The 22,925-nt window shown below is 43.4% G+C and overlaps 1 protein-coding gene across 7 annotated transcripts in view; it reads left to right on the top strand.

Moving 5' to 3' along the window:
* Positions 1-22,925, top strand: part of KIAA2012 (KIAA2012 ortholog) — a 99,454-nt gene that overhangs the window by 40,641 nt on the left and 35,888 nt on the right. For all 7 annotated transcript variants that reach the window (XM_070732005.1, XM_070732004.1, XM_070732008.1 and 4 more), the window contains one exon: positions 654-785. In XM_070732005.1, the coding sequence (XP_070588106.1) occupies positions 654-785 (132 nt within the window). The remainder of the gene's footprint in view (positions 1-653; positions 786-22,925) is intronic.

Genomic DNA, 22,925 nt, shown 5'->3' with positions numbered 1-22,925 from the left:
GAATAGCTGAGTTTTCTTAAATTATATGTCAAACTCGCACATTTACAGATATGAAGATTGCAGATAGTCATGAATATAACCACTAAATGTGTTTAGTGTAGTTCTTGACTTATAACCATTCATTTAGTTACTATTTGAAGTTATAACAGCATTGAAAAAAATTACTTATAACAGTCCTCAAACATACGAGTGTCACAGCATCCACATAATCACGTGATCAAAAATTGGGTGCTTGGCCACTGGTATGAATTTATGATATGCTGAGGTCATATGATAGTCATTTGCAACTTTCTCAGGCAGCTTCAGACAAACCAAGTCAATGGGGGAAACAGGTCTCACTTAATAACTGCATGATTCATTTAACAACTGCAGTGAATTGGGTAACAACAATGGCAAAAAAGGTGAAAATTTGGTGCATTTAACCAATCATTTAACTGCCTTGTTAGCTATCATGGTTGTAAGTCAAGGACAACTTGTAAGGGTTTGTTTAGAAGAAACAATAAGCTACAGAGAAATATTTAGGTTTTTTAAATGTTGCTAATTTCCAATATTGGTTAAATCTGAGATTTTCTCTTAGTCTAGAGAATTTACTGTATTTCTATTGATGCAATATTATTCCTCTTTCCCTCAACCCCTTTCTTGTTCTTTTCAAGAAAACCATAAAAGCACTTCACTCAATATCCTTCTGACCAGTCCTAATGGAGAAAGTATCTTTCCGTCACTCTTGAGATCTGTTCAAACCACAGATAATCACAAGGAATTTGATCTCTCTACAGATGAAGAAGGTAGGGACAACCTGTTTGCTTTAAAAAGAACATATTTGCTCATATAATTTAAATGTCAGAGAGCAGGAATAAAGAGTGTAGCCAGATTAATAGATCTCCTTCAGACAATATTGCTTTTGGTATTTAAAAAACTGATAATGTATGTGTTCATTTATGCAAATTATTGTTACTTAATGAAGGGGTAAAGCCAAGATAGGGAAGAAGCTTCAACCACTGTAAAGAGCTCCTCCAAAAAAGTAGTTTTTATCATTGTATTTTTGCTATTTTCTCAGTACAAGCAATATTTTCTTTTCTTTATAGTAAATCTCTAAAAAAGGGTTGGTTGGTTGGTTGGTTGGTTGGTTGGTTGGTTGGTTGGTTGGTTGATAATGTTCTATCAAATCAATAGCAATAGCAGACTTAAATACCACTTCACACAGCCTTGTATCCATCTCTAAGTAGTTTATAGAGTCAACATATTGCCCCCAACAATCTGGGTCCTCATTTTACTAACTCTGAAAGATGGAATGCTGAGTCAACCTTGAGCCAGTCAGGATGAATTGCTGGCTGTGAATAGATTTAGCCAGCAATACTGCATTCTAACCACTGCTCCACTATGGTTCAATGATGACTCTTAGCAATCATACTGTGTGATGTTTTTGATTGCCATGTTAATTGAGTCTATCCACGTTATTGCTTGTTCTTTTCCCTTTCCTTCCACCTTTGCCAGCCCTAGAACATTCTCCTGAGTGACAGGTGTGCAATGTGTTTGAATTTGAATAATTGGAGTCTGGTCATTTGTACACTGAGTGAGAACTCTAAGTTGATTTGTTCAATGTCCCCTCGTTTGTTTCCTTGGTTGTCTATATCAGTGATGGCGAACCTATGGCACGGGTGCCACAGGTGGCAGGTGGAGCCATATCTGCTGGCATGTGAGTTGTTGCCCTAGCTCAGCTCCAATGTGCATGTGTGTGCCGGCCAGCTGATTTTTGGCTCATACAGAGACTCTGGGAGGGCATTTTTGGCTTCCAGAGAACCTCCACGAGGATGAGAGAGGGCATTTTTACTCTCCCTCAGATCCAAGAAAGCCTTTTGAGCCTGGGGAGGGCGAAATAAGAGCCTTCTGGGCACACCAGAATTTGGGAAACAAAATGTTTCCGGCCTTTAGAGGGTCTCCGGGGGGGGGAGCTGTTTTCACCCTCCCCAGGCATTGAATTATGGATGTGGGCACTTGGGCATGCACGATAGTCTTCTACAATGCCAAAATTCAAAAGTGTCACTATTCTTTGTATCCTGCTTCTTCAGACTTTCATTTCAATAGTGTGTCACAAGGAATACCATTACCTGCACTGTTTTGATCTTTCTAAAGAAGAAGGCAGCTTATTATATCCTGGTCAGGTGGTGATAGACTGCATCAGCCAGCCAAGCTTTGATGTAATTTTCAGAATTTGATTGAGATTGTTCATGTGCAAAGGTGGAAAAATCTTATCTTATCTTTTACATTTGTTTTATGCTCTTTTCCAATACATATACAAATATATTAGCATCTCTACAAAATTAACAGAGCATTCCTGTGATTCTGTTAACAGTGATGGTTTGCTAGTTAGATAGGAGCTATTCAAACAGTTTCATTTGTACAAAGAAATGCTTTCCATCTTAGCCTATCTTTAGTAACCATTAGCAGCAATTTCATTCTATAATCTCCTTGATCTCATCCATCTGTGTTATTCCTAGTCCTCCCAGTCTTCTATTTCTCTCAGCTTTGCCAAGTTGGCTATTTATTCTAGACCATCTGTCTATATCATATGTACCAGTGGTGGGTTGCTTCCAGTTCACACTGCTTCGGGCGAACCAGTAGCAGTGGTGGAAGGAGGCTCCGCCCACCCACTTAGACGTCATAAAAAATGCTCTGTGCATGCGCAGAAGTGCTGCACATGCACAAAGTGCGCATACACATCTGCACACTCCCGTTCCCATAGCAAAGGTAAGTGAAACCCACTACTGATATGTACAGAGTATGGATACTGTCCATTGCCTCAATTTTTTGTGTTTGATTGATTTAGGTAGCCATTAACACCAGTGTAATGTCTGGGTCATATAGCTGAGGATTCTGTGTGTGTGTGTGTGTGTGTGTACACACACACACACACACCAGCAAATCAAACAGCAAGACAATATCACTTTAAAGATAGAATAACATTTTTCCTCCCAGTCTTCATGGGATTGTCACTTCCAACCACTTCCTACCCTATAGTCCAGCGTTTCCCAACTGGTGTGCCGCGGCACACTAGTGTGCCGCGAGACACCGCCAGGTGTGCCGCGGCTCCTGCCCGATGCCGCGGTTTCTGGCGCTCTCCTGCTGGGCCCCAAAGAAGGAAGGCAGGAAGAAGGAGAGCTTCATTCTTCGCGCCTTTTTCCCGCCTTCCTTCTTTGGGGCCCAGCAGGAGAGCGCCAGAAACCACGGCATCGAGCAGGAACCGGTAGGTCGGAGGCACCGGTACGGCAGCGCCCCGCCCAGCTGGAGTTTCCCCGTCGTCGGCACACCTGGCCGTGTCGGCGGCGGCAAGTGTCCTTTGGGGCCCGGCGGGAGGGCACTGGCGGTGGGAGCGGGGGGGCGCTGCAGCGGCACAGGCAGTCGCGGGGAGATGGCAGGGGGCGGGGTGGCGGTTGCAGCGGCCCCGGGCACTGTTCCCTGTAGGCTTTTCCAGGGGCGCGCAGGGAGCCGCGGCCACCCGCCCGCCTGCCGGATTTCCCTCCGCGCGGCTGGGGAGGTGGATTCGCCGCTCCCGCCAGCCCGATCTCCCTCCAGTGGCTGGTGACGCAGATCTACCGCCCTCGCCAGCCTGATCTCCCTCCGTGGGGGGGTGGGGGGCGACGAACCGACGACTGGGGGCTGTCCGTCCGTGTTGGGTGGTGCAGGGCAGGCACAGGCAGCCCCAGGGGAGAACAAGGGAGGGAGAGAAAGGAAAGAGAGAGAAAGGGAGGGAGAGAAAATTGAATGAAGGAGGGAGAGAAAGAAAGAGTAAGAAGTAGAAAGGATAGAGAAAAAGGAAGAGAAAGGGAGGGAGAGAAAGGAAAGAGAGAGAAAGGGAGGGAGAGAAAATTGAATGAAGGAGGGAGAGAAAGAAAGAAAGAGTAAGAAGTAGAAAGGATAGAGAAAAGGGAAGAGAAAGGGAGGGGGAGAAAGGAAATAGGGAGGAAGGGGGGAGAGAAAGAAGATATGAAGGAGGGAGAAAAAGAAAGATAGATAGGAAGGAAAGAGGGAGAGAAAGGAATGAGAGAGAAAGGGAGGGAGAGAAAGGGAATGAAAGAGGGAGAAGGGGTGAGAGATAGAAAGGATAGACAGAAAGGGAGAGAAAGGAAAGAGAGAAAGGGAGGGAGAGGAAGGAAAGAGAGATAAGAGAGGAAGGAAGGAAGAGAGAAAGAAAGGGATGGAGAGAGAAAGGAAGGAAGAGAGAGAAAGAGGGAGGGAGAGAGAAATAGAGCGAAAGGGAGGAAGAGAGATTTTTTTTGTCCAAACTTTTTTTTGCGCCCCCCCCCCCCCTCCATGTTCCCCAGGATTTTGAAAATATGAAAAATGTGCCGCGGCTCCAAAAAGGTTGGGAAACACTGCTATAGTCCATGTTGATAATGACCTCTACATTATCCAGTCCATGTGCAATTATAGTGCAATACTCATTGGTCTCTCCAATATATACAGGGAACACCACTGTCTAATATGAGAGCATTACCTCACAAGAATACAATAACAAGACAAGAGCCAGGATCTGGTTCCAGTGATTCACATCACAGGAATTTCTGCAGATGAAAGATATTTTTGCAACTAGCAACACTCTTGTTAATAGGCAATAAACCATACAAATAAGAAATGATGGCTATTTCCACCGCAGGCACAAGAACCAGTCTAACCTGATGCTTCTTTTTTCTCTGTATGTCAAACTCACTAGAATGACAACAATGCTCCCTCTGCATTATTCTTCTTAATTCTTTTTCTCCTACTTTTCATTTTCCAAAACTAGTTTCATTACTCTTTTCCAGCGATTGTATTTGTCCAATGCTACCAAATTGTGTTCCAATGTTCACTGACACCATTCAAACATCAAATAAATAATGCATTAACCCAGCTGTCAAGGCCTTTGTAATCTCCTCAGGATACAGTACAGTACAGTACTGATCTAGCATGGAAGTGGACTGAAAGGGAGTTGTAGGCCTCTAATTGTAGAGATATAATATATAAGGAGGCTTGCTCTGGCTCAAACTTTCGATTTTAAAGCTGTAATCCTTATAGAATCACGCCAAAGTTTGTGAATTTCCAATGAACATCAGTGAGCTCTGAAAGCAATGAGATGAAGAGAGTTGCTGCTATTCTTATAATTGGGTTTCTGTGCCTTTGAATGATATACAAAGCAGAAGACTAATCTTAAATAAACTAGACACTTGAAAGAGGGGAAAAAAACATGATTAAGAATCCCAAATGGAGAGAGATAGCTTCTCTGTAATACAAACATTTTCACTGAATATTTCATTATATTCAGTAATTTTTGCCTCGCTTAAAATTAAATCAAGGATCTTCCAAGCAGCGAGACACATTAGAGGTATAGCCCTTCCGTGATTTTCTGATGGGGTTTGCCAGGGTTTTACAGCCAGCCACCTGTAGGCATTAGCATCTTGCTCCTTTGTGTTTGTGATTAGGAAAGTTGTTTGGGTCTCCTATTGTGCAAAATGTTTGAGATGCAGGAACATCTCTACTGGCACTTTGTAAGACAAAAAAAGGCAAAATAATATCCTGGTCTGTCTAAGGAGACAAGTGTACAAATTAGTAGTAGTAGTAGTAGTAAAAACAAAAATGATAGAGTAATAGAATCATATTCATCCTCTATTCTCTAAGATGCAAGCTCCACAACTGAAGTTGATTTCTTTTTGGTATTATGCAATGCTGTAAGTTAATCAGAGGCCAATTTATCTGATCCTTGGTGCCTGTCAGCAGAAGTTAGAGATTCTCTATAGAATTAAATTGCAAAGCAGCTTCCGGGTAGGGGGGAAGTGGTGGCCTCTGTGTCTCCGCAAACAGCAGACACAATAATGTTCTGACCTACGCTTCCTAATTAAATAAGACAGCACAAACTGCGTCCCACAAACCTATTTTATTTGTAATGGCTGATCATTATTTTCATTATCAGCCATAAGTCCAAGCAAAGGAAAACAAGTCCAACTACAGACTTTCAGGAAAAGGTAAATAACACACATGAACCTTGCTCTTCTTTGGCAATCTGCCAAGGACCAATTTGCAGGAAAACTTGGCAAGTCCAAACAGAAACAGAGTCCAAGTTGCAATGTCCAGAGCTAGAGATGAACTGAGTTGCTTCCTGCAATGAACCCTTTTGTGTTCTCTAGTTATATAACCGATGAAAGGGGCCAATTATCTACAAGTCTTATTCCCGAGTAGTTCTTCTCCCCTGGAACTGTTCTTGCCCTCTGGCAGCTCTGTGCATGCGCGCATTGAGAATAGTGTTGTATCCTGAAATGGCTACCTTGTAACTCTGTAAATAGTTTGTTCCTCTTTCAGCGCTGTCTGAGCCCAAGCAGGAAGTCGCTCCTGATTGGCTCAGACGCGGCCGGCTCTAGCTTTGGCGGGAACCGCAAATATATAAAAGGAGCGGTTTCTCCAGGCAGAGTCAGTCGGTACTCGCTGAATTGTCACTTTACCTTGCTGAGCTGTCACTTGTTCTCTGAGCTGAATAAAAGTACCGATTGCTCAAAGCCCTGTCTCTGGGTCTACTTCACTGGCGACGAACGGACGGAAGAAACTTCGCGTGCAACATGGACAAAATCCAGATCGGCCAGGCTCCGGAACTCTTCGATCCCGAGAAATCGACATGGGACGAGTACATGGCCACCTTCAAGATCTTCCTCGAGGCGGCGGGAATGCAGGACGCCGAAGCCGATCGCAGACGGGCTATTTTCCTTAACTACTGCGGCGCAGAAATCCGTAGACTTGCCCAAACTCTCACCGAACCGGAACAAGCAAGAGCCACAGCGTGGGACGTCCTACAACAAAAACTGGCGAGCCATTTCAAGCCGACCAAACCAGCCATGGTTTTTCGGCATCAATTCCACATGATGGCTCAGAGGGAAACCGAGTCGATCAGCCAGTTTACAACGCGGCTTCGAACGGTACTTGCTCAATGCAAGTTTAAAGACCCGGAAGCTCGCCTCACCGACGCCTTGGTTTTCGGCATGAAAAGCAGCACGGTGAGAAATAAACTCCTCATCGAAGAAGAGCCGAGCCTACAAACCGTGATTAAACTGGCGCAATCCGCAGAAGCAGCCGACGCAGCGGCGAGAGAATTGAAAGAGCACGGAAGGCGAGAACTCATTGCAAAAATCGACTCCGCGTCTCCCAGCGCCGTGGAAACAGACAACAGCCAACAAATTCCCAGCGGAGACAACTGCCTCCTGGTGCAAGACCAGCCAAGACACCTGAGAGCTACTCACCCAGCCCCCTGCGCGGGCTGCCGGGGAAATCACCAGCGCCATCGATGCCCCTTCCGAGACGCTACATGCTGCCATTGCAACCGGAGAGGCCACATCGCCATCGCATGCAGAGCAACAGCGCCAGAGGAAACATTTGCCACACCGCAATACCAGCGACCTCAAAACCAGACCCCCCAAGCGCGAGAAAGGAGACCATTCCGCAACGCGGGTCAAAGGAACTACTCAACCGCTAACCGCGACTACTATAGAGGTAACTCTCAATTTTCCGTGAATAACACGGCAACCAAAAAAGGGGCTAAAATTGTTATATCACTGTTACTCAATAACCAACCTTGCTCAATGGAGCTGGATACGGGCTCTAGATATACCATCATGCCCTGGGAAAAATTTAAACTGTATATGCCTAATGTATCTAAGGCTGACCTAAATCAAACCTCTTTGGTGATTAGAGACTTTCAGGGGGGAGTAATCTCGGTCTTGGGAACAGCAAATGTACCTATCGCATTCAAGAATGTTAAATGTACCCTTCCCATGCTTATTGTAACAGGGGCCAAGCACTCTCTTCTGGGTTTAGCATGGATGGAACCACTGGGGATCGAGATTTCGGGTGTGTGTAATGTAAACTGTTATGATATGCCTAACTTTGTGAAAGAGTTCCCTGAAGTGTTCAGCCCCACACTGGGATTGTATAAGGGGCCCCCTATATCTTTCTCTATTGACCCCAAGGTCCCACCGATCAGACTAAAACCTCGCAGGGTCCCCCTGCCGCTCCTCCCCAAACTAGACATACAGCTGGACAAACTCATTAGCCAAGGTATTTTGGTCCCTGTGGAACAGGGGCCATGGGAAACTCCCATAGTTACCCCTCTGAAGCCAGATGGCTCTTTAAGAGTTTGCGCTGATTACAAATCGACCTTAAACAAGGCACTCCAACACCACCCCTACCCCATCCCGGTTGTGCAACAACTGCTACACTCCCTGGGGGAGGGAAAAAGGTTCGCAAAGATCGACCTGGCGCAAGCTTACCAGCAACTTCCGGTCGATGAACAAACAGCAAACGCTCAAACAATTGTAACGCACAGGGGGGCTTTCAAATGCACGAGGTTACAGTTTGGGGTAAGCATAGCCCCAGGAATATTCCAGAGCATTATGGAACGCCTATTGTCAGGGGTAAATGGGGCCATCCCATACTTTGATGACATCTTAATTGCAGGGGAAAACCAGGAACAAGTAAACAAAAGAATAAGGGAAGTACTTAAGAGGTTACAGGACAAAGGTTTAAGAATCAAGCCTGATAAATGTGTTTGGGGAACCAACAGTATAGAATTCCTAGGATATAAAATAGATAAGGAAGGTATCCACCCCACAACAGAGAAGCTGAGAGCAATTAGAGAAGCCCCAGAGCCACGAGATAAGAATGAGTTGCAGGCGTTTTTGGGCCTCCTTAATTTTTATTCCGTTTTTTTAAAGCAGAAGGCAACAGTAGCAGAGCCTCTCCATCGTTTACTCCAGAAGGAAGCCCGCTGGACATGGGGGAAAACTGAACGTGAAGCTTTTTCTCAAATAAAAAATTTATTAACTTCTAAAAGTGTAGTAGTCCAATATAGTGCTTCACTACCCATTAGGCTCACGTGCGACGCTTCGCCGTACGGCATAGGAGGAGTCCTAGCTCACGTTCTACCTAATAAGACAGAGGCCCCAATAGCATTTTTTTCAAGAACCATGACCAGCACAGAAAGGAATTATAGCCAGTTAGACAAGGAGGCTCTAGCATTAGTGGCAGGGGTAAAGAAGTTTCGCAATTACATTTTTGGAAGAAGCTTTGAGCTAGTCACTGACCACAAACCCCTACTAGGCCTGCTAGCCCCCAACAAGCCCACTCCACCTTTTATGTCTCCAAGACTAATCAGATGGGCTCTTTTCCTCTCAGGGTATCAGTATGAGCTCACCCACAAGGGGGGGAAGGAAATCAATCATGCAGACGGTCTCAGCAGATGCCCCATAACAGACTTAGTGGAAGACCCTGCTCCTTCCACAGATGTGTTAATGATAGAACTCGAGGAAAACCCACTAACCACAGCAAAAGAGGTAGCTGCACACACGCAGCAAGATCAAATCCTTAAACAAGTGGTGAACTGTGTTCTAAAGGGATGGCAAAATGATGTTGTGAAACCTGAATTGTGTGATTTTAAAAACAAAAGACTTGAGTTATCGTATGTAAAAGGTTGTTTGCTGTGGGGGGATAGAGTGATCATCCCCAAAAGCCTAAGGGGAAAGGTACTCAAAATGTTACATGTGGGTCATCCTGGGATTGTCAGGATGAAGAGCCTGGCAAGGGGGCATTTATGGTGGCCAGGGCTGGATGCTGATATTGAAAGTTGGGTTTCAAAGTGTGATCCGTGCCAAGAGTCACGGCCCAGTCCCCCCAAAACAACTCCGGCTGAGTGGGAACAGCCTGCTGGTCCTTGGTCTAGAATCCACATTGATTTTGCTGGCCCAGTGGGGTCTCAGTATTTTTTAATAGTGGTTGATGCCTTCTCCAAATGGTTGGAAATAATAGCAATGAACAACATAACCACAAGTGCCACTATCAAAGTATTGAGCAGACTGTTTGCATCCCATGGTTGCCCAGATCTCTTAGTGTCTGACAATGGGCCACAGCTAACAGCCAGGCAATTCGAATTGTTCCTAGATGGCCTAGGGGTCAGGCATGCCCTCATCTCGCCTTATTCGCCCTGGGCTAACGGATTGGCAGAACGTTACGTACGGGTGGCAAAGGAGGCATTGCGCAGGTCAGGCCCTGGGGATGTGCAACAGAACTTGGACCAATTCTTACTCACCCAACACATTACCCCTAACTCGCACACACATGTAAGCCCTGCAGAGTTATTGATGGGAAGGAAGTTGAGGTCACCACTAGACAGGTTAAACCCAAGGTTCTGTGTTAATAATAACCAAATGTGTACAAAACCTGAAAGAGAAATGTATTTGGGACAAAATGTATATGTAAAAAGTTTTGACGGAAATGTAAACTGGATGAAGGGAATTATTGTTAAGCAAAATGCACCTAAAACCTATGTTGTTAAACTAGAGGATGGTCGTTTGTGGAAACGACACATAGACCACATTCGGAAGCGAACAGAAAATCAATTGCCACAAACCGCTGACATGGACTCTCCCCCTTCAACAGACTTTAGTACATTGCCCGAAATAAGAGACACGCAAAGAGACTTATCGGGCCAGGGGGAACCATCCAGCGACGCCGAACCATCCTCGTCCTCCGAAGCCTTCGTGGGGCCCGCCAGGCCAAGTCCGCCACACCGGGAGAACAGCGGCGAGCCATCCTCCACAGTCAGTGGCGAAGGAGCAATTGAACTGTGCAGGTCAGCGCGAGCTCCTCAGAGGCCCCACCGATTGGACGACTTTGTCACATGGCTTTCTTGATGGATGTGTCCAACTATGAGGGGAGGGGTGTTGTATCCTGAAATGGCTACCTTGTAACTCTGTAAATAGTTTGTTCCTCTTTCAGCGCTGTCTGAGCCCAAGCAGGAAGTCGCTCCTGATTGGCTCAGACGCGGCCGGCTCTAGCTTTGGCGGGAACCGCAAATATATAAAAGGAGCGGTTTCTCCAGGCAGAGTCAGTCGGTACTCGCTGAATTGTCACTTTACCTTGCTGAGCTGTCACTTGTTCTCTGAGCTGAATAAAAGTACTGATTGCTCAAAGCCCTGTCTCTGGGTCTACTTCAAATAGGCTCCTCCTATTTCTCTGCATCGCTCATGTCAGCCTCTGGAAGCTCTAGAGGAGGGAGAGACTTTCCAAATGGTCCTGGCTGGATCGCTGCCTTTGGCACCGAGCCTTCTACAAACTCCAGGCCTGGCTCATGGTGCTCCTCACCCTCTTTACTCTCCAATTCTACTGCCATCTCTGCAGGCCACTGGTGAACCACAACAAATATGGCAAAGAAAGCTGGTGGTGCTTCTCTGGACAAGGAAAGTCTGGGAGATTGCCCACTTTGCTCCAAAAGTCTGTTCCTCATAAGAAAACACAGAAGATCTAAAGAGATTTTGCAGGCATTCGGTGAATCTGATAGCAAGGTCAGAGCCTGCATAAGGACATTGGTTTATCAAACAACCAACTCCAATTTTTAAAATAAATTTGGAAGACAATTATCTTAAAGTTAAAGAGATCTTCAGAGGAACAGAGCAATCGAGCCACCCAGTGAGCAATCATTCACCCCAGATTAAGGATGAGCCAATTTAAAGGATTTTAAAAATGATTAAGGGCAAAAAGTTGCCAAAGATTTAAACAAAGAAAATTTAAAATCAGCTAAGGGGATAGTTGAATTTAAAATTATTGATTTTAAATAATTTTTGATACAAATAAGTAATCTATAGTTCCATGGGAGAGTTTTATAGGATTAATTGGAAATGATTGGTTAGCTCTGCAAAACAAAAGATAAAGGAAAGTTGCTAAAGACCATCCGAGTTCAGAACTACAAAATGTTAAATGGAATTAAAGATTTAATCCAGAAAAAACAAATGGAATAGAAATAAAAAATAAGCTCTTCTTATACTTTTATTTCTTCTTTGTCTGTTGAAATGTCTGTTACTAGAACAGGAGTAAAATTTATAGAAATGACAGAAAAAGGATTACACTTGAGATATTCTAAGGCAGTGTTTTTCAACCAGTGTGCCACGGCACACTAGTGTGCCGCGAGACATGGTCAGGTGTGTCGCGAAGCTCAGCTTCTGAGACTGGAAGCTGAGCTTCATTCTTTGCACCTCCTTTTTCGCGCCTTCCTTCTTTGTGGCAGATGAGCTTTGGGGCCCAGCGGGAGAGTGCCGGCAGCAGTGGCTTCAGACATTAGCCGGGGCACCGGCTGTGAGCGGGAGCTCCAGTTCAAAGGCACCGGCACCGCACCACCCAGCTGGAGCTTCCCTGGCGGGGGCGGCAACAAATATCCTTTGAAAGAGAGAGATAGCAAGAGAGAGAGAGAGAGAGAGAGAGAGAGATAGTAAGAGAGACAGAGAAAGAGAGAGAGAAAGAAAGCAAGAGAGACAGAGAGAAAGCAAGAGAGAGAGCAAGAGAGGGGGGAAGGATGGAGATAGAAAGACGTAGAGGGAGGGAAGGAGGGAGAGAGAAAGAGAGCAAAAAAGAGGAAGGAAGAGAGAAAGAAAGAGGGATGGAGGGAGAGAGAAAGAGGGAGGAAGGAAAAGAGAGAGAAAGAGGGAGGGAGAAATAGAGCAAAAGGGAGGAAGAGGGATTTTTTTTTTGTCCAAACCTTTCTTTAGCGCCCCCCCCCCCCATCCTCAATGTTCCCCAGGATTTTGAAAATGTGAATAATGTGCCACGGCTCAAAAAAGGTTGGGAAACACTGTTCTAAGGGACTTTGAGGAATTGGGAAAGAATGTTATAGCTACAATAACAGCATCAATAACTGCTTTTGTGGATGCAGCATTTAAAAGAGACCGTGAAAGAAAAATGGAACAAATGAAAAATAAATGTGAATAATTTTCAGAATAAATGAATGAAAAGGTGAAGCAAATATAACTGAAGGTGGCAATTTTGGAAAACAAAACAGAAGTACCAGAAATAAAATACAAATACTGTATTAAGTCAAGAGCAAAAAAATGTAGTTAATGGAATAATACTGGGCTTACAAAAAAATCATCTTTCAGCCAAGTGAAAACAGTAATAAAAGCATTTTGGAACTGGTAAAAAATTAAAATGGGAGGAAGAAGACGGAAAACAGTGCTTGTCAATTTATTATTACCATCCATGGTATGAGTGATATAAAGTTAAATAGTCAGTGGAGAAAATAAATATTTCTGAAGGAGCTATGACAGCCACTTAGGCAGGAATGGGAACTCTCATAACCTAAACAGGCCCCTGAGCATGCTCACTGTCATTCCCAAAATACCAAAATTAATATTCATGTTATTGACCCATGGACATTCTTGATACTAACCTCCTTTTTTCAAATATGGTTGCTTTGCTTCCCAACAACTGAGATGCACATCAAAAAAGTTTTACCTGATCCACTTTTGTGCATGGCATGTCTTGCATTTGCCAAACAATGCCAGATTTCAAAGCCAGAGGCTGGCCTGAGCTGGCAGAAAGGGATTGATCTCTCGAAGATCCTGGATCATAATGGACGAAGGCATCTGCTATGTCTGTTTCGAGGAAGAAAAGCCACACAAGATAAAAATGGTGTTTAATAAACCCTAGATTTAGGCTTGGGTTTTGAAAAGACAATACGTCTCCTTCAGATTTTTTTTTCGCTGGGAAAATAATTAGAAAAGAGCCAAACTGTAGACTTTGATCAGGACTCATATAAAGCTGCTACCTTGGATCTGGTGTATTTCTTGGCTCAAGCAGTGAAATTGCACAGCTTGAGCAATTAATTCTCAAGCCTTTGACAAAGTCTGTAATGGTCTGGTTCATTAATGTTTGCTTTGCCTTTGTAATATTTTTCTTAGAAAAAGGGGGCCATACTTTTAGACAGCTCTCAAACCCCAGAAGCCATGTTGCCAATTAGCCCAATGCAGGAGATGTTCTCAAATGCCATGGTCTTTACTCCAGCCAGAGCCATAGTGATGTGCAAGATTAACTGGGTACAAATTGATGCAATCTTCCTGCTGTGCAGCTGAAAGGTGGGAACAGTGTGAATCATACAGTTTCTGGCTGAAAGATTCTTTTGCCACTAGATAGCCTTGAGCAAACTATACTTTTACCACCCAGTTGTTATTATCTGGACCTTGAGACTGACAGCCTTATATGGCAAGATTCCCTTTAAGTCAAGCTCAAATCTTGGTTACTCACCTATGTGGTTTTCTTATCATGGGATATCTGTTACCATTGCCTATTTCTTGCGTTTTTTAAAAATTCCCTATCTAGGGTTCTACTGAGATTGTTATAAAACTGTTCAAAAAGGTGTTTTTTTAAAAAATATATAAATCAAAAGCAGCTATTTTGAACTGAATGTCTATTTAGTTATAATACAGACAAGCATATGGCCAAATAATTCACACATTAGATATAATTATGCTTGAAATAAAGTACATAATAATACTGTAATTATGTGATGTCAGTGTCAGGGTTGCAAGTAACAGCTCAACCAAAGAAGACTCTGAGGCTAGGCATTCCTCAAAGTTCCATTTTATTAGAGATGTCACATTGCCATCTGGGAAAACTCAAATCTGAAAGTTTCCAGGTTTTCCCCATCCAAAAGAAAGTCCAAGTCCCTTCCCCTGCACCCACATGTCCATCATATGGTCCAATCAGTGCACTGTCCCAACTGGAGATGCCTTCCAACTACACCCCTCTAGTTTCAGGGCAGAGTGACTTTGACTCTCAGAGAAAGGAATGTTATTATGACTATGTATCTCCTCAGCTCCATACAATCTCCCCTCCCGGTTTCCCACAGTACTTAATGTGGCAGACCTGAAATCCAGTGCCCAAAATAGCTTCCAGTCCTGACAGGCCACTGCCCCATCCAATGATTAAATCCTGCAATGAAAGCAACACAGGGAGCTAACCAATCATATCTAACTACCTCTTCTCCCCCCACATCATCACATAGGGGAACCTTTGACTTATCAGGATATTTATCATAGAATTGCTTCACCAGTCTGTCTGCATTTAAGTCCCAGCTTTTAACCCAAGTAGCTTCAGACAAAGGGTACCTTTTCCAATGAATTACTCTATTCACCCCTCAAAAGAGGGTGAAAACCTGAGTGCATCTTATGCACCATATGTACTCCCGCAGCCCCCCCACCCTTTGGCCTCTGTCTCCCAGCAATTTACCTCCTTGCAGCAAAGAGAACAGAACTTGTTAAGCCACGCAACTCATTATCAACTTACCGAATCTCAGCTGCTAAAATGAAAGTTAAACTAAAGTGCAGCTTTAGCGGCAAGCATGCATGAGGCAGAATTTTATTTATTTTTTTATTTATTGCTTAATCTGGATGCAAGGAGGTAAGTAATAACTATAAATGTCTATGCCATGTTCAAAATATTAGACTTATTTTTAAAGACTGCTTTATTATTGTTCTAGACAATTTAACAAAATGAACCTGAAGGGGGGGGAGAGAGAAAGGGAGGGAGATTGGCTATGGGTGGGTTGGCTTTGTGGGAAGTGGCAGCAGCGGTGGCAGAAGCAACGGCTGGAGGCGGCAGTGTTGGGGGCCCCGAGGAAGGTGCAGCAGGTTGAGGAGAGGGCTGCGGCAGCGGTTGTTTCAACATGGCACTGACGGCGGCGAAGTGGGGGGGAAAGGGCCGGGCGTCCCTGCTCTGTCCTCGCTGCAAGGCCTTCAATGAAAAATATGGTGAAAAAATATAGAGAAAAAAAGGGGAAGGCCAAGTGGAGGAGAGAGGGAAGGGACAGCCGAGACTGGTGCCGACATGGGGAGGGTGACGCACGGTGTTGGGGCCACTTCTAAGCTGGTCCCTCCAGTTAAATAAAACAAAACAAGCCAGCGGCGACTCACGGGAGAAGAGAAAAAAAGGAGAAGTCTTCTCTCGTTGAGCGCCCGCAGGCAACGTGAGGAGAATGACAACCTTCGTGGAGGGATGAGGGTGGAAGGAGGGAGGAATAAGATGAAAGAGATCGAGGCTGCAACAACGCACACAGGGAAAGAGAAAAAAAAGAGGGAAGGAGGTCGTTCATGGTGTTGGCGCACTCAGGGCTACAGCGCGTTGCGGTCTTCAAACCCCTTCCTGCCGAGAGGGAAAGTGGATGACTCTGCTGTGTTGAGAAAGGGAGGGAGGGAGGAAGAGAGAAAGAAAGAGAGGGGGGAAGAAAGAGGGAGAGAGAAAGGGAGGGGAGGGATAATATGTTCCTAAACCTTTTTTTAACACTTCCAACACTTTGGAGAGAGTTTTGAAAATATTTTTTGTCAATTGTGCCGGAGGGAGATGCCACAGTAAAACATTTTGTATGTTTTCTTCGTATGATGTTGCCAGTGTTAATTTATAGTTTACATTCCAAATTTTTACCCATTCAGTTAGTTCAGTGGTTCCCAACCTTTTTTTGCCTATGCTCCCTTAAGTATGTCTAAAATCCTCATGCCCACCCCCATGACATATAAGTCTTATTATTCAAAAAGTGAACTCCTACTCCTGTGGAGGAAGCCTAAAAAGGCCATTAACTTGGTTTAAACAAGGTTTCAATTGCCCCTATTAAAAATCAAATTGCCCCCCTGTAGAGCGTGGGGCCCACATTGGGAACCAGGGAGTTAAATTAATTGGGTATCCAAAGTTTTGTGCCCACATGATCATTGAACCTTTTATCTCCTCTTCAAGCAAATTATATTGGAGTAAGTACAGTGGTACCTCAAGATACGAACCCCTCGTCTTACGAACAACCCGAGATACGAACCCGGGGTTCAGAAAATTTTTGCCTCTTCTTACGAACTTTTTTCGAGTTACGAACCGGCATTCGGAGACTGCTGGGAAGCCGCGCGGCTGTTTTAAAAGGTGACAGCCGGGCGGCGGGGCTTCCCAGAAGCCTCCCGAACGCCGGTTTGTAACTCGAACAAAGTTCGTAAGAAGAGGCAAAAATTTTCTGAACCCCGGGTTCGGTTCGGGAGGTTGCTGCGAAGCCCCCCAGCCCGGCTGTCACCTTTTAAAACAGCCGCGCCGCTTCCCAGCTGTCTCCCGAAGCCGAACGCGGAAGTTCGGCTTTAGCGTTCGGCTTCAGGAGACAGCTGGGAAGCGGCGCTGCTGTTTTAAAAGGTCGAAGCCAGCCTGGGGGGCTAGCACCCCCCCCGAACCCGGGTTCAGGGGTCGGCGGGGTGCTGGGAAGCCCCCCAGGCCGGCTGCGACCTTTTAAAACAGCCGCGCCGCTTCCCAGCTGTCTCCTGAAGCCGAACGCTAAAGCCGAACTTCCGCGTTCGGCTTCGGGAGACAGCTGGGAAGTGGCGCGGCTGTTTTAAAAGGTCGCAGCCGGCCTGGGGGTCTTGCCAGCACCCCCCCGAACCCCGAACCCGGGTTGGGGGGGTGCTGGGAAGCCCCCCAGGCCGGCTGTCACCTTTTAAAACAGCCACGCGGCTTCCCAGCAGTCGCCGAAAGCCGTTTTTTTGCGGGGGGGGGGTTTGGTTGCACGGATTAATTGACTTTACATTGTTTCCTATGGGAAACAATGTTTCGTCTTACGAACCTTTCGTCTTACGAACCTCCTCCTTGCACCAATTAAGTTCGTATCATGAGGTATTACTGTATTTCTATTGCATCTGCAGATCCAATCCTAGATCTATTCATTTTTCTTTAAGTTTTTGTTTCAACATCAGCTTGTCATTTTCATCTAGAAGGTGATGATATTTATGTTAGATCCTATTTATCTCTAACAGGTACGGGTATATGATTGCTTCAGTTACTGAAATCCATTTTGGGACACTACTATAATGTTGTTTCCTTGTTTTTATCCATGTATCTAGTAAATTCTTATATAATGTTTATTTATTTATTTATTTATTCATTTATTTGTTTTCAGTGCAGCCCTCCTCCCGAGACTCAGGGCGGCTCACAACGTGGAGAAATCTAAATAAAATTTACAGATTAAAAGCCCCATAATTAAAAGTCAACAACAGTTTCATTTATCATTCATCACACATTCATTCATTGGGTGGGGCAAGGTGTTAAAGTTTGAACGTTCCCAGGCCTGCCGGCAGAGGTGGGTCTTTAAAAAATTACAGAAGGGAGGGACAGTGGGGGCAGTACACATCTCTGAGGGGAGCTTGTTCCACCGGGGTCACCATAGAGAAGGCTCTTCCCCTAGGCCCTTCCAGACGACATTGTCTGGCTGACGGGACCTGGATAAGGCCGACTCTATGGGACCTGATCGGCCGCTAGGATGTATGAGGCAGAAGGCAGTCCCATAAGTAATCTGCTCCCATGCCATGTAGGGCTTTGTAGTCTTTATATATTGCTCAAAAAATTAAAGGGAACACTCAAAGAACATATCCTAGATCTGAATGAATGAAATATTCTCATTGAATCTTTTGTTCTGTACAAAGTCGAATGTGCACAACAGCATGTGGAATTGATTGTCAATCAGTGTTGCTTATTTATTTTATTTATTTATTTTATTAGTTGGACTTGTATGCCGCCCCTCTCCGGAGACTCGGGGCGGCATGCTTCCTAAGTGGACAGTTTGATTTCACAGAAGTTGATTTACCTGGAGATTGTTGTCAGAAATATGTATGCATTTTGTAATTTCCCCCCATTAGAAAACATGCCAACCAATCTGCAAATCAAAGCCCTCTAAAGTTAATATCCTTCTATTATTATGACTATATATCTCATCAGCTCCATACAATCCCACTCTCCTGATTTCCCATAGCACTAAATGTGGTAAGCCTGAAGATCCAATGCTCACGAATCATTGGATACATTAGAAATCAATACAGTGCATGAACTATGTACTATTATTTCAGAATTACTCATTTATAAAATAGCCAGATTCTTTGTCCAAGTCATTCGTATGTTCTTCTGTTCTGCATCTGTGATTAGTTAATTTTTCCATTTTAAATTTTAAAGTAATCTATTAGTTCCACTGCCATCCAGTTATTGTTATTCTACATGGGTTACAATTCGCCCACGTATCTACAACAATCCGTGGCCTGCATTGGCTGCCGATCAGTTTCCGGTCACAATTCAAAGTGTTGGTCATGACCTTTAAAGCCCTACATGGCATTGGACCAGAATACCTCCGGTACCGCCTGCTACCGCACGAATCCCAGCGGCCGATAAGGTCCCACAGAGTTGGCCTTCTCTGGGTCCCGTCAACTAAACAATGTCGTCTGGCGGGCCCCAGGGGAAGAGCCTTCTCTGTGGCAGCCCCGGCCCTCTGGAATCAACTCCCCCCGGAGATTAGAACTGCTCCCACCCTCCTTGTGTTCCGTAAACTACTTAAGACCCACCTATACCGCCAGGCATGGGGGATTTGAGACACCTTTCCCCCAGGCTTATTATAATTTATGTTTGGTATGTATGTGCTGTTTGGTTTTTAATTATGATAGGGTTTTTAGTTTTTTTTAATATTAAATTTGTGCCTGTATAATACTGTTTTTATCATGTTGTGAGCCGCCCCGAGTCTTCGGAGAGGGGTGGCATACAAATCTAATAAATTATTATTATTACTATTATTATTATTATTATTATTATTATTATTATTTGATTTTAATGTGACTTTTCATATACATTTTAATTGATTGTATGCTTTCTTGGATGCATATAAACCAGGAGTGTCAAGCTCTTGTCAACATGTCGACATCCTATTGTCGTAATGACATATTGCCCCTTTGTTAACCAGGTATGGGTGTGGCCAGCATGTGATGCATCTAACCCGCAGGCCACAAGTTTGACAGCCCTGCTATAAACCATCATGAATTCTGATTGGTTCAGCAGTGTAAAATAAAATGAATGATAACTTGAGAAAAATATAAAATGCCATAAAACAGAGGTCTTCAAGCTTGGCAACTTTAAGACTTGTGGACTTCAACTCCCAGAATTCTCCAGCCAGCTATACTGGCTGGAGAATTCTGGGAGTTGAAATCCACAAGTCTTAAAGTTGCCAAGTTTGAGAACCCCTGCCATAGAACAAGCCATATTCAAAGTTGCAGTTGCCCTCAAGAACTGCTAAATTGGGAGCAAAGATTTGGACTTCCCCAAATTTTCAAGCATCCTTATCGCCTGACACTTTCTTGGTGTACCTGAACAAATGGAATGTATATAGATGGTGTTTGCCACAGTTAGACTATATTTTACTTTAAATATGTTTTAATGCAGTTTCATGGAGACTTTACCTATTTCTATTGCTACATTCCTCTTGGAAGGATTGATCTGCTGTCTCTCACTGTAAAAAATAAATTCATGTGGCATTTTCAGTCAGAGTATATATCAAGCTCAAAATTCATTAAAGAAAGTCCTTTAATTTTTCATGCCCCAGAGTATTTACCCTTGAACTCATGCCAAAGAATTAACATTTAATTAAATCTTCACAGCATGGTGTTAGTTCCCTGAAATCCAATTTTAGTGTGTTTACAGGAAATTCTTCTTATTGGGCTGCTTTCTCTTTAATTGTGGTTGCCTTTATCCACATTCCTGAGATTGCAAACATTTCTACTGCAATAAATAGAAGCTGGCTAAACAATATAATCTGGAGACTAATAAGACAGAGAGGATTGGTATTTAAATGCTTTGTTTTTTTTGATAACGTATTTATCTACTTGAAAGTAATGTTGGAACTTAGTGTTTGCATGTCACTGTGGTAGTTAATGAGATTTCAGATACCTTATCTTTTCTTTTTGCAATTACCCAGCTATAGCCTTGAGATAGTCCTTGCTCTAAATTAGGATATTTATCTCTTTAGTTGAATGATGTAAATCGCAATTTTTGCTGTGCAGGAGCACTAAACATGTAAGCAAGCACAGATTCCCTGCTTCAAGCATGAATAAGTAATCAAAGCCATCTCCTTTCCAAATGGGAACTGTCCCAACTCTGCTTCTCCATTGGCTTCAAGCCACAGGATGTACATCCCGTGCAATACAGGTAGTCCTCAGACTTACAACAGTTTGTTTAGTGACCATTCAAAGTTTACAATAGCTCTTATGACAGTTGCAGCATTCCCGTGGTCACATGGCCAAAATTCAGACCCTTGGCAACTGATTCATATTTATTACTGTTATAGGGTCATGTGATCCTCTTTTACAAGTAAAGTCAATGGGGAAGCCAGAATCACTTGACAAGTGTATTACTAATTTAACAACTGCAGTGATTCACCTAACATCTGTGGCAAGAAAGGTAATAAAATGGGGCAAACTCCACTTAACAAATGTCTCGTTTAGCAACGAAAATTTTGGGCTCATTAAGGTTATAAGTTGAGGACTGCCTGCAATAGAACCCATGGAGATTTTTTTTCTCTCTCTTGAAATACCTTTACTATAACTGCACATGCCTGGGATTAAAGAATGGAACTTTTGATCTAAATAAAAAGCATATCCACTTGCTTTTCAAGAGGGATAGACTACAACTCCCAGAATTCAAGCTAGAAATGAGCAGCATTTCAGGCCAGAACATCTGCAGGGTATCAACTCTCGAAAGTGGCCATAGGCTATAGATTCTTTTTCTTATGGAAAAAAGAATCCAACATGATGCTAGAGCAGGGGTCCCCAAACATTTTACACAGGGGGCCAGTTCACTGTCCCTCGGACTGTTGAAGGGCCGGACTATTTAAAAAAACTATGAACAAATCCCTATGCACACTGCACATACCTTATTTTAAAGTAAAAAACAAAATGGGAACGTACTATTTAGAGGGGGGAGAAGGTCTGAAATTCATATATGTTTATGTTTTGTTTTTAATTTTCTTTTGTTGACATCTGATTGGCTATACAAGGTTTTCTTGGATTATGAAAAATGTATAAAGGAAGAAGTGAGCACTTTGGCATAATGGTTAATAAGTTAGAAATATAATTGGTGTTGCACTTTTTGAAGGACCATTAAGGAGGGAATTTAATTAAAAGAAAATGAATGTAACTGGATGACAAAGTTAGAAAAAAATCTTTTGCAACTTTTTTGATGATTGATATTAGTTACTAACAAAATACTGCAGTTTATTCATGAAAAATTAGATGGTACACTGTGTTGTTTGAATGTATGTTGAGAGAAAAATTAAAAAACATTACCCCCCCCAAAACAGTTCTTCCTTCCTCTGTCCCTCCATTCATTTCATTCTTCCTTCCTTCCTTCCTTCCTTCCTTTCTTCCTTGTTCCCTCCATTTCTCCTTCCTTCCCTCCTTCATTGCTCTCCACTTCTCCTTCCCTCCCTCTCTTTCCCTTTTCTTTCTTTCTCTCTTTCTTTTCCCTGTGCTTGTCACTCACCAGCGGGCCGGATAAATGGCCTCAGTGGGCCGCATGTGGCCCGTGTGCCATAGTTTGGGGACCGCTGTGCTAGAGTAAAGAATATTAGACTGTGTATTCACATGCAGACTTCTTACAGAGAAATAAAAATATTCTTTTCTTCTCATCAAGCTGGTTAATTATTTCCCTTCCCCATATATTTTTTCTGATTATTCTTAATTACAATGCGCAGATTGTCCTTTATAGCAAAATGAAACAAAATGAACAGCTTGAAATAGCATTAGAACATTGGAAAATTAAAGGTCATTGTGGGCCTTTTTTTTTAATTGAAAGATGCTGAAGGAAAATGTGAGAATGAAAGTTCATGGTAATGGCTTAAGAGTTGTACATTAAAAAAGAAATAAGAGTGGGGGGATGTTCTGCTCAGGGAAAAGCATTAGACATAAATATCACCAAGGTAAAAATGGAGATCAGTTTGGATAGTAAATGTTTATTGTGCTGAAATAAAAATCAAATGTTTGACTTCATAATAATTGGACATGGCGGAACTGGACAGATTAATGACAAAAAAGGCATGATGGAGTTGGGAAGACATTTGGCAGTTCTGTAGAAAGTACAGATCCACAAATAAGATCATGGAAAACAACAGAGCAAATAGGATTTTACCATTTAGGTTGACACCTGGGACAATATCCCAAATATTATTGAAATTGAAAATAACCATTGTTGATTTATTGATGTAGCCATTCCAAGAGATGGTAACAGAAAAGACAAAAAATTGGAAAACAATTACTGAGATTGGC

This window comes from Erythrolamprus reginae, chromosome 1 (genome assembly GCF_031021105.1).
Source record: "Erythrolamprus reginae isolate rEryReg1 chromosome 1, rEryReg1.hap1, whole genome shotgun sequence".
NCBI classification, from domain to species: domain Eukaryota; kingdom Metazoa; phylum Chordata; class Lepidosauria; order Squamata; family Dipsadidae; genus Erythrolamprus; species Erythrolamprus reginae.
Note: the sequence above shows the minus strand (reverse complement) of the source record. Positions and strands in the feature narration are given on the sequence as shown.